The following is a 14,593-nucleotide window of genomic DNA, read 5'->3' on the forward strand; positions in this document are numbered from 1 at the left end:
CAAAAATGAGCTCAAGCTTAACAACGATTGTAAGGATGGCGTAGGACAGGGCAGTGTTTCGTTAAGTTGTGCATAGGGTCACTATGAGTCGGAACCGACTTGATGGCACCTAACAACAACAAAAACAACACGTTGGAGAAGGGCTGATCTATGGATAAATTTTAAAGATTGGAGGTCCACATGCAAAACCTGTGAAAAATAAGGGGGACTCAGTAAAACCTTGGGGAAGGACAGTCCAAGTGTATTGTTGATTACTCCAGGTGAATGCAAATAAATATTAACGCTTGGGATGGACAGGAATGCTGAAAAATGCACTACACAAATCTACTACTTAAAATATGTGGCGTCTACTGGAACATTAGACAATAATAGGTGAGAATTTGGGACCAAAGGAAATCTAAGAATAACTATTTTATTGATGGCCCTTAGGTTCTGAAAAAATCTCCAATTACCAGCCTTGCAGACTGGGAATACAGGAGCGTTACATGGACTAGTACAGGGAATAATGAGACCTTTTTGCTAAAAGTCCTCGACTATAGGAGCTAGTAAAAGTTTAGTGGCATCAATTTGCACCTTAATAGGTTCAGCTGAAAGAATCCTCCCAATATCAGTAGATGAAGCTGCCCATAAACAGGTGCTGACTTGAGGTAGTCCATAGGAAGGAGAACCGAAGGGGTTATAATCTGGAGCTCAGGTAAATTAAGAGCATAATACAAGGCTTCTTCAGAACCATGTAAAGGGGGAAGAGCACTGGGTATACTTAATAATATCTCTCCTTCTTCAGTAAGCTGTAAATGGCATTTCCATTTGGAAAGTAAGTCTCTTGCTAGTAAGTTAACAGGAATATTGGGGCTAAGTAAGAAGGAAAGTGAGTCTTCAACTGGTCCTAAAGACACAGTTATGGGTTGAGAGTGTACTGAGGTTTGTTCTAAGTTAGCAACCCCCACAACTTTAGAAGTTCTAGTTCCCCGGAGTAGGGACCTTTGGAGACTTGGGGGTTAAGTGCCAATGATGTCACACCTGTGCCCATCAGAAATTTGCAAGTCTCTCCTTTAATCTTAGTAATAGTTTCACCTTGTTAGTTCAGGGGAACCACAAGAAAAGCCCCTCTTGTATTCCTGGAGCCTTATCACTTGGTCATGGGAGGGGCTGAGGGCAAAGAGCCTGTTTTTTTAAGCTTGATGCAATCCTTTTTAAAGTTCCCTGGCTGCTTGCAATAAAACCATATCCTAAGCTCCACCCCCACCCCCTGGCTTAGTTTCTTAAGTAGGATGATGCTGGCCTCTAGTCAATCTTTGTAGCTTCCGCATTTGCAAGTATATATTTTTTGTTGTTGTTAGGTACCTTCGATTCAGTTTTGACTCATAGCGACCTTATGTAGGACAGAAGGAAACACCGCCCAGTCCTGCACCATCATCATAATCATTGTTATGCTTGAGTCCATTGTTGCAGCTACTGTGTGAATCCAATTTCATTGAGGGACTTCCTTTTTTTGCTGACCCTCTACTCAACCAAGCTTGATATCTTTCTCCAGGGAATGATTCCTCCTGATAACATGTCCAAAGTATGTGAGATGAAATCTCACCATCCTTGCTTCTAATGAGCATTCTGGCTGTACTTGTTCTGAGACAGATTTGTTCTTTCTTCTGGCAGCCCATGGTATATTCAGTATTCTTTACCAACACCATAATTCAAAGGCATCAATTCTTTGACCTTTTTTATTCACTGTCCAGCTTTCACATGCATATGAGGGGATTAAAAACACCTTGGCTTGGGTCAGGCACACCTTAGTCCTTAAAGCGAGATCTTTGCTTTTTAACACTTTAAAGAGATCTTTTGCAGCAGATTTGCCCAATGCAACACGTTGTTTGATTTCTTGACTGCTGCTTCCATGGGCGTTGACTGTGGATCCAAGTAAAATGAAATCGTTTATGACTTCAATATTTTCTCTGTTTATCAAAATGTTGCTCACTGGTCCAGTTGTGAGGATTTTTGTTTTCTTTATGTTGAGGTGTAATCCATACTGAAGGCTGTGGTCTTTAATCTTCATCAGTAAGTGCTTCAAGTCCTCTTCACTTTCAGCAAGCATCGTTGTGTCATGATGCTTGTTGTTAATGAGTCTTCCTCCAGTCCTGATCCCCTGTTCTTCTTTATATAGTCCAGCTTCTCGGATTATTTGCTCAGCATACAGATTGAATAGGCATGGTGAAAGGATACAACCCTGATGCACACCCTTCCTGACTTTAAACTACTCAGTATCCCCTTGTTCTGTCTGAATAACTGCCTCTTGATTTATGTAAAGGTTCCTCATGAGCACAATTAAGTGTTCTGGAATTCCCATTCTTTTCAACGTTATCTATAATTTGTTATGATCCACACAGTAGAATGCCTTTTCATAGTCAATAAAACACAGGTAAACATCCTTCTGGTGTTCTCTGCTTTCAGCCAGGATCCATCTGACATTAGCAATGATATCTCTGGCTCCATGTCCTCTTCAAAATCTGGCTTGAATTTCTGGCGTTTCCCTGTTGAAATACTGCTTCAGCCACTTTTGAATGATCTTCGGCAAAATTTTACTTGTGTGTGATATTAATGATACTGTTCGATAATTTCTGCATTCTGTTGGATCACCTTTCTTTGGAATAGGTACAAATATGTATCTTTTCCAGTCACTTGGCCAGGTAGCTGTCTTCCAAATTTTTTAGCATAGACTAGTGAACGCTTTCAGCGCTGCATTTGTTTGTTGAAACATTAGCAACTTCTGCAGTCTGAAATTGATCAAACATGCAATCAAGATGCATTGGTAATTACCAATGATTGGAATGTGGAAGTTGGAAAAAAAAGAAGAAGGATTGGTAGTTGGAAAATATGGTTTTGGCGATAGAAATGATGCCTGAGATCGCGTGATAGAATTTTGCAAGACCAATGACTTCTTCATCGCAAATACTTTTTTTTTCAACAGCTTAAATGGCGACTATACACGTGGACCTCACTAGATGGAACACACAGGAATCAAATCAATACACGTGGGCCTCACCAGATGGAACACACAGGAATCAAATCGACTACATCTGTGAAAAGAGATGATGGGAGAGCTCAATATCATCAGTCAGAACAAGGCCCGGGGCGACTTCGGAACAGACCACCAATTGCTCATATGGAAGTTCAAGTTGAAGAAAATTAGAACAAGTCCACAAGAGCCAAAGTACCAGCTCGAGTATTGTTGTTTTTGTTAGGTGCTGTCAAGTCGGTTCCTATTCATAGTGAACCTATGCACAACAGAACAAAACACTACCCTGTCCTGTACCATCCTCACAATCATTGTCATGCTTGAGCACATTGTTGCAGCCACTATGTTAGTCTGTCTCATTGAGGGTCTTCCTCTTTTTCACTGAACTTCTACTTTACCAAACAAGAAGTCCTTGTCCAGGGACTCATGCCTCCTGACTACTTGTCCAAAGTGTGCTCTGGCCTGGCCAGTCCACTGGTGTCTTTGAGGGGCGACCTGAGCTCGCTCTCCACACACTTGGGCCCCCCAGGCATCCCCAAAACTTTGCTCACCTCTGCAGCTTTATCCTGGCCCTTTGGTTTGCACCCTTGTTCTGTTTCTTGCGGCTCCTGCCCCTGCTGTGTCATCCTGTTTGCCCCCCCACCCCGCTCAGCATTTGCATGAATAAGCTTCCCTGAAACCCCACACCGGATCAGTCTGCGCTCCCCCCATTCACGTCCCTCCTCCATCTGCACACTCTCCCCACTAGTCTGGCCCTCGCCCACCCCGCCCGAGTGTCCTCTCAGCCCTGCCTCTGTGCCCAGCGTGTGATCCTACACAGACTGCTCTGATAGTGACAACATTTAAGAAATGGAGAAGGCTGGGCCTCTTCTGGCCTGGAATCTGACCTGCCTCCCCACCAGGCTAGGCAAAGTTTAAGGGGAGCCAATAAACTCAGTACCCCCTTTCCAGGCAGAAGGGCTCCTGTATGCTTTTGTGTCCTGTTGTTGCTGTGCCCCAGTTATGGAATGGAGCTCTAAAACGGCCAGGGCTTGGTGCAGGAGGGGTCTTGTAATCAGAGGTGTATGTGACTCATTTGAGCTCTGACTTGGCTTCTTGTCCACGAATACTTTTTACAACTTTATTGAGATATAATTTAAAATTCACCCATTGTAAGTGTACAAATCAATGATTCTTAGTACATTTATAGAATTGTACAATTATTACCACAATCTCATTTTGGAACATTTCCACCTCTCCAAAAACGTTTCTTGTGCTCCTTTGCTGTTAGTATCTGCACCCCCTGCAGCCTGAAGCAACAACTGGCCTGCTTTCTACCTGTACATTGTACTTTTCTAGACTTTTTATATAAATGGAATCATACAAGATGACTCTCTTTTTTAAAAAATTTTTATTGTGAAAGTTTACAAACTAAGTCAGTCTCTCACAAAAACTTGGATCGGAAGTGCATTGTATATATAGATGGCTTTTGGTAGAATAGACATTTTTACAATGTTACGTCTTCCTATCCATGAGCAAGGTATGTTTTTCCACTTATGTAGGTCTCTTTTGGTTTCTTGCAGAAGTGCTTTGTAGTTTTCTTTGTATAAGTCTTTTACATCTTTGGTAAGATTTATTCCTAAGTATTTTATCTTCTTGGGGGCTACTGTAAATGGCATTGATTTGGTGAATTCCTCTTCGATGTTCTTTTTGTTGGTGTAGAGAAATCCAACTGATTTTTGTGTGTTTATCTTGTAACCTGATACTCTGATGAACTCTTCTAGTAGTAGTTTCAGTAGTTTTCTTGAGGATTCCTTAGGGTTTTCTGTGTATAAAATCATGTCGTCTGCGAATAGAGATAATTTTACTTCCTCCTTGCCAATCTGGATGCCCTCTATTTCTTTGTCGAGCCTAATTGCTCTGGCTAGGACCTCCAGCACAATGTTGAATAAGAGCGGTGATAAACGACATCCTTGTCTGGTTCCCGTTCACATGGGGAATGCTTTCAGGCGCTCTCCATTTAGGGTGATGTTGGCTGTTGGCTTTGTATAAATGCCCTTTATTATGTTGAGGAATTTTCCTTCTATTCCTATTTTGCCTAGAGTTTTTTTTTTTTTTTTATCATGAATGGGTATTAGATTTCGTCAAATGACTTTTCTGCATCAATTGATAAGATCATGTGGGTTTTTGTCTTTTGTTTTATTTATATGGTGGATTACATTAATTGCTTTTCTAACATTGAACCAACCTTGCATACCTGGTATAAATCTCACTTGGTCATGGTGGATTATTTTTTTGATATGTTGTTGAATTCTATTGGCTAGAATTTTGTTGAGGATTTTTGCATCTATGTTCATGAGGGATATAGGTCTGTAATTTTTTTTTTTTTTTGGTGTCTTTACCTGGTGTTGGTATCAGGGGTATGCTGGCTTCATAGAATGAGTTAGGGAGTATTCCATCCTTTTCTATGCTTTGAAATACCTTTAGCAGTAGTGGTGTTAACTCTTCTCTGAAAGTTTGGTCGAACTCTGCAGTGAAGCCGTCCGGGGCCAGGGCTTTTTTTTGTTGGGAGTTTTTTGATTACTTTTTCAATCTCTTTTTTTGTTATGGGTCTACTTAGTTGTTCTATTTCTGTTTGTGTTAGTTTAGGTAGGTAGTTTGTTTCTAGGAATTCGTCCATTTCTTCTAGGTTTTCTCACACAAAAACTTATATACACCTTGCCACATACTCCCAATTGCTCTCCGCCTAATGAGACAGTCCGCTCCCTCCCTTCACTCTCTTTTTGTGTCCATTCTGCCAGCTTCTAGCCCTGTTTACCCTCTCATCTCCCCTCCAGAGAGGAGATGCCAACACAGTCTCAAGTGTCCACCTGATCCAAGGAGCTCACTCCTCACCAGCATCCCTCTCCATCCCATTGTCCAGTCTAATCCCTGTCTGAAGAGTTGGCTTTGGGAATTGTTCCTGTCCTGGACCATCAGAAGGTCTGGGGCCTATGACCACCAGGGTCCTTCTAGTCTCAGTCAGACCATTAAGTCTGGTCTTTTTATGAGAATTTGGGGTCTGCATCCCGTTGCTCTCCTGCTCCCTCAGGGGTTCTCTGTTGTGTTCCCTGTCAGGGCAGAAGATGACTCTCTTTGACGTGTCAGCATGTTTCAGTAGTGTCTTCCTTTTGTAGCTGAGAAGTATTTGTTAAATACGTGATGAATAGATGCACCTTGTTAGTTTATCCAGTTACCAGGCGGGTGGTTCTGCTGCTATTCATTAGGATTTCACTGGCTAATTCTTTTTGGAAGTAGACTGCCAGGTCCTTCTTCCTAGTCTGTCTCGATCTGGAAGTTCATCTGAAACCTGTCCACCATGGGTGACCCTGCTGTTATTTGAAGTAACAGTGGAATAGCTTTCAGCATCACAGCAACACACAAGCCATCACAGTACAACAAACTGACAGACACGTAGGGAAGAAGAATTGATGCCTTTGAATTATGGTGTTGATGAAGGATATTGAACATACCTTGGGCTACAAGAAGAACAAACAAATCTGTCTTGGAAGAAGTACAGCCAGAATGCTCCTTAGAATCAAGGATGACAAGACTTCATCTTACACACTGTGGACATGTTATCAGGAGGGACTGGTTCCTGGAGAAAGACACCATGCTTTAACGTAGAGGGCCAGTGAAAAAGAGGAAGACCCTCAATGGGATGGGTTGACACAGTGGCTGCAACAATGGTGAGGATGTGGAAGAACTAGGCAGTGTTTTGTAATGCTGTACTCAGGGTCACTATGAGTCAGAACCAAATGAACGGCATCCAACAACAAAGTACATATATATTTACTAAAATAAAAAATGTGAAAGATAGCAAAGGAGGAAATTTAGGAATGTGCAGTATCTTAGAGAAGAACTCAAGGTGCTGTAACAAAGACACCAAACCATTTGGTTGTTTGGTATGATAGCGGTTGACTTTTCTTTCATCAATCACAGTAGGGATAGGTGGTAATTCAGAGGGGAGCTTGTCTTTGACCCATGATATCATCCAATGAACAATACCCTCTAACTCTCTTTCTCTGCCACTCTTTCTATGAGGTCTCCATCCTGAAGCTGGACCCTAGACCAAGTGATTGTCCACTCTCAGGATGAGTTTTCTTGAGACTGGACAGAAAGACACCACAAAGCCTCAGCATGGCTGGGTTTATGGAGAAGCAGAGACCCAACTGGCTGCTACCACCACAGTATTCATATTCCTCTGTCTTTGGTTGTGGAAATCCTGGTGGCATAGTGGTTAAGTGCTATGGCTGCTAATCCAAAGGTCACCACGAGGTGCTCCTTGGAAACTCTATGGGGCAGTTCTACTCTGTCCTACAGTGTTGTTATGAGTTGGAATTGACTCAACGGCAATGTTGTTTTTGGTCTTTGGTTGCACTGAGCATTGCAGGGTTGGTTCTAGCAGAGATCTGATCGGTTGGAGAACTGCCACTCTGCACCTTGCAGCCCCTTCCCAGGTAAGTGAAGCAACTCCTGGCCCAGCAGACAGAGGTGGGGATGGCCCAGGGCAGAGACAAGACATTGAACTGGTAGAGCCAGTGGAGCTTGTCTGGCTTCCTCCAGGACTTGCAACATGAAACTGTGACCCGTAGAACATCAGCCTGGCCACAGGCAAGGGAAAGAATCAATGCTGGTGCATGTCCGTGGAACAGTGCATTTCCAGCTGGGGTTGCTCAGAAGCCTGAGTGCTACCCGCACTCAAACACCCCTGTGTTCCTTCCCTTTTCCCTTCACATCTGGCACTCAGATACACAACCCTCCCACCTACCCCACTCCAACCCCAGCTGGACTAAATGTCCAGACCCACCCACTGCCACGCCTTCAACTGTTACCTAATCCTCCAGGTGACCAGGTGGCCCACCCAGAGGCAGGATGCTGAGAACCCTGTGGCAGCTCTATGTTCTCTGCAAGTGTCTCCACAGGAGGGGAGTGGCTACAGCAGACGTTTCAGACCTGGCTTCACTGAGGATACTCCCTTTATCCATTCCTTCTGGACGGATATCCCTGAGCTGAGGCATGAGGCTGGCAGAGGGCCAGGTCACCCTCAGGGGAGCCCTCTTGCTGCTTGGGCTCTGGGAGCTCCTGGATCCTGGCCAATGTTCTCGTGGCCGTCCCTCATGGCGCTACGTCTCCTCTGAGGTTGTGATTCCCAGGAAGCAGATGGCTCACGGCAAAGGTATGCAGGTACCAGGCTGGCTCTCCTACAGCCTTCGCTTTGGGGGCCAGAGGCATGTCATCCACATGCGGCGCAAGAAACTGTTTTGGCCCAGACATCTGCAGGTGGTATCCCAGGACGACCAAAGAGCCTTGCAGATAGACCACCCCTACATCCCTCAAGACTGCCACTACCTCGGCTTCCTGGAGGAGATTCCTCAATCCATGGTCACTATTGGCACCTGCTATGGGGGTCTCGAAGGTATTATGAAGTTGGATGACCTTGCCTATGAAATCAAACCCTTGAAGGGTTCCCACATGTTTGAACATGTTGTTTCTGAGATAGTGGCAGATACCAATGCCACGGGTCCTACATATAGACTAGGATACAAGAACCCTCCGTTGTCTAAAGCTCCCATCAGTGCAGCCTCGAGGATCTCTAGTAGGCTTTATGCGTCTCAAGCTGGTGCCTTACGAGGCCTTCCTATAAGTTCTCATTCAGTGTATAGTCGATTCAACAATGTAACACTGTGTGTCCAATATCTGGTAAGTTTAGGTAGTTTAGTTAACACAATGTATCACAACCTTGATATAAGGTACTATGTTACCTCTTTGGTCATATATAACCATTGGGATCCAACCTCTTTGAGGGATTATGGACAGTCAAGTCCATATCACAATCATTTTGCACAATATGTGTATTATCCTCTTCAGGGAGAGTCAGCCTTCATAGTGATTAAAGATGGACCTAATGATATTGAGTTTAATGCAAGGGGAAACAGCGTATGCACACCGTACAATCTAGTCATGATTGGCAAACTCGGAAGACGTTATTTGTTGTTATCTGTGATTACTTCCTTTCAAATTGGGAGAACTCTGGGTCTACACGTTGATGCGGACACTTGTTATTGCCAGAGAAGGACCACCTGCATTATGTATAGGTACCCTGTGATAACAGATGTGTTCAGTAACTGTTCCATTGCACACCTGCATGAGGCAACTGGAACTGGAAACCGCTGCCTATTCAGGCAGATAGGACATTTTTACAATGAAAGTGTTACTAAGCAGCGTTGCGGAGACTCTGTAGTACGGGGGTCGGAGCAATGTGATTGCGGCTCCTTCAAGCAGTGCTACAGCAGTGAGTGCTGTAGAACTGACTGTACACTGACCCCTGGTAGTGCTTGAAGTGAAGGAGGATGCTGTACAAACTGTTCCTTTCCCCCCCGGGGACATTTTGCAGATCTATCCAAAATATATGTGACCTTCCAGAGTACTGCACCGGGGAAACCCACAGATGCCCTGGTGATTTTTATCTGCAAGATGGAACCCTGTGCACTGAAGAGGGATACTGCTTTCATGGTAATTGCACTGACCGCTCTATGCACGGCAAAGAAATCTTTGGCCGAGATGCCGTGAATGCTGAAGATGCTTGCTATAATATTAATAGAAAAGGCTCCCGATTTGGACACTGCAGGAGAAGCACTGAAAACAAAGTATTTCAGAGTTGTGATGAAGGAGATGTTAAATGTGGAAGATTGCAGTGTACCAATGTCAGCCATCTTTCCCGGTTGCAGGACCATGTTTCATTCCACCAGTCTTGGATCTCAGGGCTCCGGTGTTTTGGACTGGTTGGACACCGTTCAACAGAGACAACTGATGTTGGACATGTGAGACCTGGTACCCCCTGTGCTCCTGGAAGATTGTGTAGTCCTGGCAGCTATTGCAACGGTTCTTTAACTGTACTGGACTATGACTGTCGCCCTGAGAAGTGCAGTTTTCGAGGAATGTGCAACAATAGAAGACACTGTCGTTGCCACATAGGCTGGGGCCCTCCACTGTGTTTAAGCCCAGGTGCTGGTGGGAGCGAAGACAGTGGACCTCCTCCCAGAAGATTTAGGGCAGTATCACAAAGTGACGATTTAATCATATATTTGAGATTGATCTTTGGTCGTATTTTTGCCTTGATAGCTGCATTCCTCTTTGCGATAGCCACAAATGTAAGAACCATTCAGAAGACCAAAGTTACAGAAAAGGAGTATGAATCAGAATAAAAAAGAAGTCAACCTTCCAACCCCTGTAACAAAAACAGATAATACCAAGAAAGAACATCTGTGAAAAACAAAAATAGTAAAAGAGATGGCAAAGCTGAAATCAAAATGTGTAGAAGTCTGCAGAAAAATACAGGCACCTACTGCATACCCTGGGTGGAGCTGGGGGCCACGGTTACTTTTGACATCAGTACCCTTTGACAATTGGTGACTTACCTCTGAAATAAATAAAAATTAAATGTTGGGTGTGTTCTACACATTTTTATAAGCCACTAGAAGCCCAGACAGCCTGGGCTACTGGCTGGGAGAGAAGAACTGAGTCAGCAGCTAGTTTGGACCTGAGATTGCTGGGCCCAGGGTTGGCGGAAGCTGGCCACAGTCTCCTTCAGGGGCACATGCATGACACGTCTCCAGTGTTCTTATGCACCAGGGATTTCCTTATTGTGTCCGTAATCTGTCCTTCTGTAAAGCAAGGTGCGCTCAGGGAAATTGAAGGCCACTCATAATCCACTCTGCCTGGTGCAAATGGGGTGGCTGTGGGCTTTGGGGTGAGACTGCGGTGGGTTCAAATCTCCACCTGGCACTGGTGGTGAACCTGCAGCACAGATTCTGCAGATGAGAACCTACGATCAGAAGGGCAAAAGCAGCATAGAATGAAATTCAATGAGAACACTTTATCCCTCCCTCCTTCTCACCTTTACATGGTGATGAACTGAGGAAGGAAGCAGGCTGAGTAAGTCATGATAAGTGATAGAATCCAGCCTTTTGGAAGGACAGGTCTTTAGGAGTAGAAAACCAGATGTGCTAGTTTCCTGGGGCTGCCCTAACAGAGTACCACAAATTGGGTGGCTTAACACAACAGAAATTTATTCTATCACAGCCCTGGAAGCCAGAAGAGGAGGCCAAAATCAAGGTGTTGGCAGGGCCACGCTCTCTCTGAGACTCTGGGGAAAAAATTTCCTTGCTTCTTCCTAGCTTCTGGTGGCAGCTCATGATACTCAACTTGTGGCAGCATCACCCCTGACAGGGAACACAACAGAGAACCCCTGAGGGAGCAGGAGAGCAGTGGGAGGCAGACCTCAAATTCTTGTAAAAAGTCCAGACTTAATGGTCTGACTGAGACTAGAAAGACCCTGGAGGTCATGGTCCCCAGACCTTCTGTTAGCCCAAGACAGGAACCATTCACAAAGCCAACTCTTCAGACAGGGATTGGGCCGGACTATGGGATAGAAAATGAAACTGGTAAAGAGTGAGCTTCTTGGATCAAGTAGACACGTGGAACTATGTGGGCCGCTCCTGTCTGGAGGGGAGATGAGAGGGCAGAGGGGGTCAGAAGCTGACTGAATGGACATGAAAATAGAGGGTGGAGAGGAGGAGTGTACTGTTTCATTAGGGAGAGGGCAACTAGGAGTATATAGCAAGGTATATATAAGTTTTTGTAAGAGAGACTGACTTGATTTGTAAACTTTCACTTAAAGCACATTAAAAATTAAAAAAAAGTTGGGAATTTCTGAAATAAATGTCTATACTTCCAGGTTCACCCTTGACATTTAAAGAATGAGCTTAAAAATTGTCACTCCCACCTCTGTGGAAAAATTTGGACATACCGGGAAAAAGGTACTTTCCTTGAACCGTCAGAGAACTGGAATGAGCTTACTTGTCAAACATCACCCCAAAGTACAGAGGCAGGTGCATCTAGAGAGATACAGCTGAGAGCTACTTACCTTGAACAGAAGCCGCTGAAGATATGAATTAGGAGAAACACTTGGATACAATTTGATGAATTGCTGGAGGCTGAACGTGGACTAGCATGAGAGTGAGACACTCCTGGGGACCACAGTTTTAGGGAAAGCCCTCACTTTTGATTCTCTGGTGAACATCCAAAAGACCCCCTTGTGGCTCTGACAGAAGGAGGGGATGAGTAATCATTGTGAAATAAGCCCAGAGCCTTCTCCACACCAAAATTGACTCTCCAGGAGAAGATCTTTTCCAAAGACTTATCCTAGCTTGGGGAAGGGAAACCTTCCCCAGCCTTCCTGTGTTACCTAAGGGGGGAATATAGTCAGGAGAGGTAACAGGTTCAAGGAAGTAGGGGTGGAGGAAATTAGCTATACTCTAGAGAATTCTTGTGAAGGTTGGAGCCCCAGGACACAGGCCCAATAAAATGCTTGCATTTAACCATAAGATTATATAGAACACTTCTCTCCCCACACCTTCCCACCATACCACAGGGCTACGGTTTAATAACAGTGGACTACAGCTGAAAAACTTTCAAGACATGGACTCTTTGAGGAGGAATACTTAGGAGCCCCCAAAATCCCTCCCCCCCAAAAAAGGGCACTAGAGTTATGTAAAGCCTGTGGTACTTATAGATATCACAGACGTTAAATATAGTCCAACTCCTGCCAGATACACCACACATCTGTCGGTTTGTCGTACAGGGCGGGCTTGCTTGTTGCTGTGATGCTAGAAGCTCTGCCACCAGTATTTCAAACACCAGCAGGGTCACCCATGGTGGACAGGTTTCAGCTGAGCTTCCAGACTAAGATTAAGAAGGACCTGGCAGTCTACTGAAAAAAATGGCCTGTGAAAACCTTATGAATAGCAGTGGAACATTGATAGAGTGCCAGAAGATGAGCCCCTCAGGTTGTAAGGCACTCAAAAGCCAACTGGGGAAGAGCTGCCTCCTCAAAGTAGTGTTGACCTTATTGACGTGGATTGAGTCACACTTTTGAAACCTGCATTTGCTGGTGTGGCGTTACTGAAAATGAGAAGAAACTGCTGCAAACATCCATTAATAATAAAAAGGAACATGGAATGTACAAAGTATGAATCTAGGAAAATTGGAAATTGTGAAAAATGAAAGGGAACACATAAACATTGATATCCTAGGCATTTAGTGAGCTGAAATGGATGAGTATTGGCCATTTTGAATCAAATAATCATATGCTCTACTATGCCAAGGATGACAAATTGAAAAGAAATGGTGTTGAATTCATCGTTAAAAAGAACATTTCAAGATCTATCCTGAAGTACAACATGGTCAGTGATAGGATAATATCTAAGCACCTACAAGGAAAACCAGTTAATACGACTGTTACTCAAAATTATGTACCAACCACTAAGGCCAAAGATGAAGAAATTGAAGATTTTTACCAACCTCTGCAGTCTGAAATTGATCGAACATGCCATCAGGATGCATTGATAATTACTGGTGATTGGGTTGCCAAAGTAGGCGACAAAGAAGGATTGGTAGTTGGAAAATATGGCCTTGGTGATAGAAACAATGCCAGAGATCTCGTGGTAGAATTTTGCAAGACCAATGACATCTTCATTGCAAATGTCTTATTTCAACAACATAAACGGTGACTATACACATGGACCTCGCCAGGTGGAATACACAGGAATCAAATCAACTACATCTGTGGAAAGACACTATAGAAAAGCTGAGTCTCATCAGTCAGAGCAAGGCCGTGGGCCGATTGTGGAAAAGACGAACTGCTCATATGCAAGTACAAGCTGAACCTGAAGAAAATAAGAACAAGTCCACAAGAGCCAAAATATGACCTTGAGAATATCCTACCTAAATTTAGAGACCATCTCAAGTATAGGTTTGATGCATCGAATGCTAATAACTGAAGACCTAATGAGTTGTGGAACGACATTAAAGATATCATACATGAAGAAAGCAAAAGGTCATTAAAAAAACTGGAAAGAAAGAAAACACCAAAACAGATGTCAGAAGAAACTCTGAAATTTGCTCTTGAAAGTCAAGTAGCTAAAGCGATTAGAAGAAATGATGAAGTAAAAGATTTGAACAGAAGATTTCAAAGAATGGCTTGAGAAAACAAAGTATTATGATGACATGTGCAAACACCTGGAGCTAGAAAACCAGAAGAGAAGAATATGATACACATTTCTCAAGCTGAAAGAACTGAAGAAAAAATTTAAACCTGGGCAAAATATTGAATGACACAGAAAGGATCAAAAGAAGATGGAAGGATTACACAGAGCCACTGTACCAAAAAGAATTGGCTGATGTTCAACCATTTCAGGAGGTAGCCTATGATCAAGAACCAATGGTACTGAAGGGAGAAGCTGAAGCTGCACCAAAGACACTGGTGAAAAACAAGGCTTCAGGAATTGAGGGAACACCAACTGAGATATTTTGACAAACAGATGCAGGGTTGCAGGTGCTCGCTGGCCTATGCCAAGAAATTTGGAAGCCAGCTACCTGGCCAACCGACTGGAAGACATCCATATTAGTGCTTATTCTAAAGGTGACCCAACAGAACGGGGAAATTATGAAACAATATTATTAACATCACACACAAGTAATATTTTGCTGAAGATCATTCAA

The 14,593-nt window shown here is 43.7% G+C and overlaps 1 protein-coding gene across 1 annotated transcript; it reads left to right on the forward strand.

Moving 5' to 3' along the window:
• Positions 1 to 8,047: 8,047 nt before the first annotated feature.
• LOC126083727 (disintegrin and metalloproteinase domain-containing protein 21-like) lies at positions 8,048 to 10,236 on the forward strand. The gene is given in 2 exon segments (XM_049897556.1): positions 8,048 to 9,398; positions 9,401 to 10,236. Coding segments are annotated over 2 exon segments (2,187 nt in total).
• Positions 10,237 to 14,593: the final 4,357 nt, after the last annotated feature.

Source organism: Elephas maximus, chromosome 10, assembly GCF_024166365.1.
Source record: "Elephas maximus indicus isolate mEleMax1 chromosome 10, mEleMax1 primary haplotype, whole genome shotgun sequence".
In the NCBI taxonomy this organism is placed as follows: domain Eukaryota; kingdom Metazoa; phylum Chordata; class Mammalia; order Proboscidea; family Elephantidae; genus Elephas; species Elephas maximus.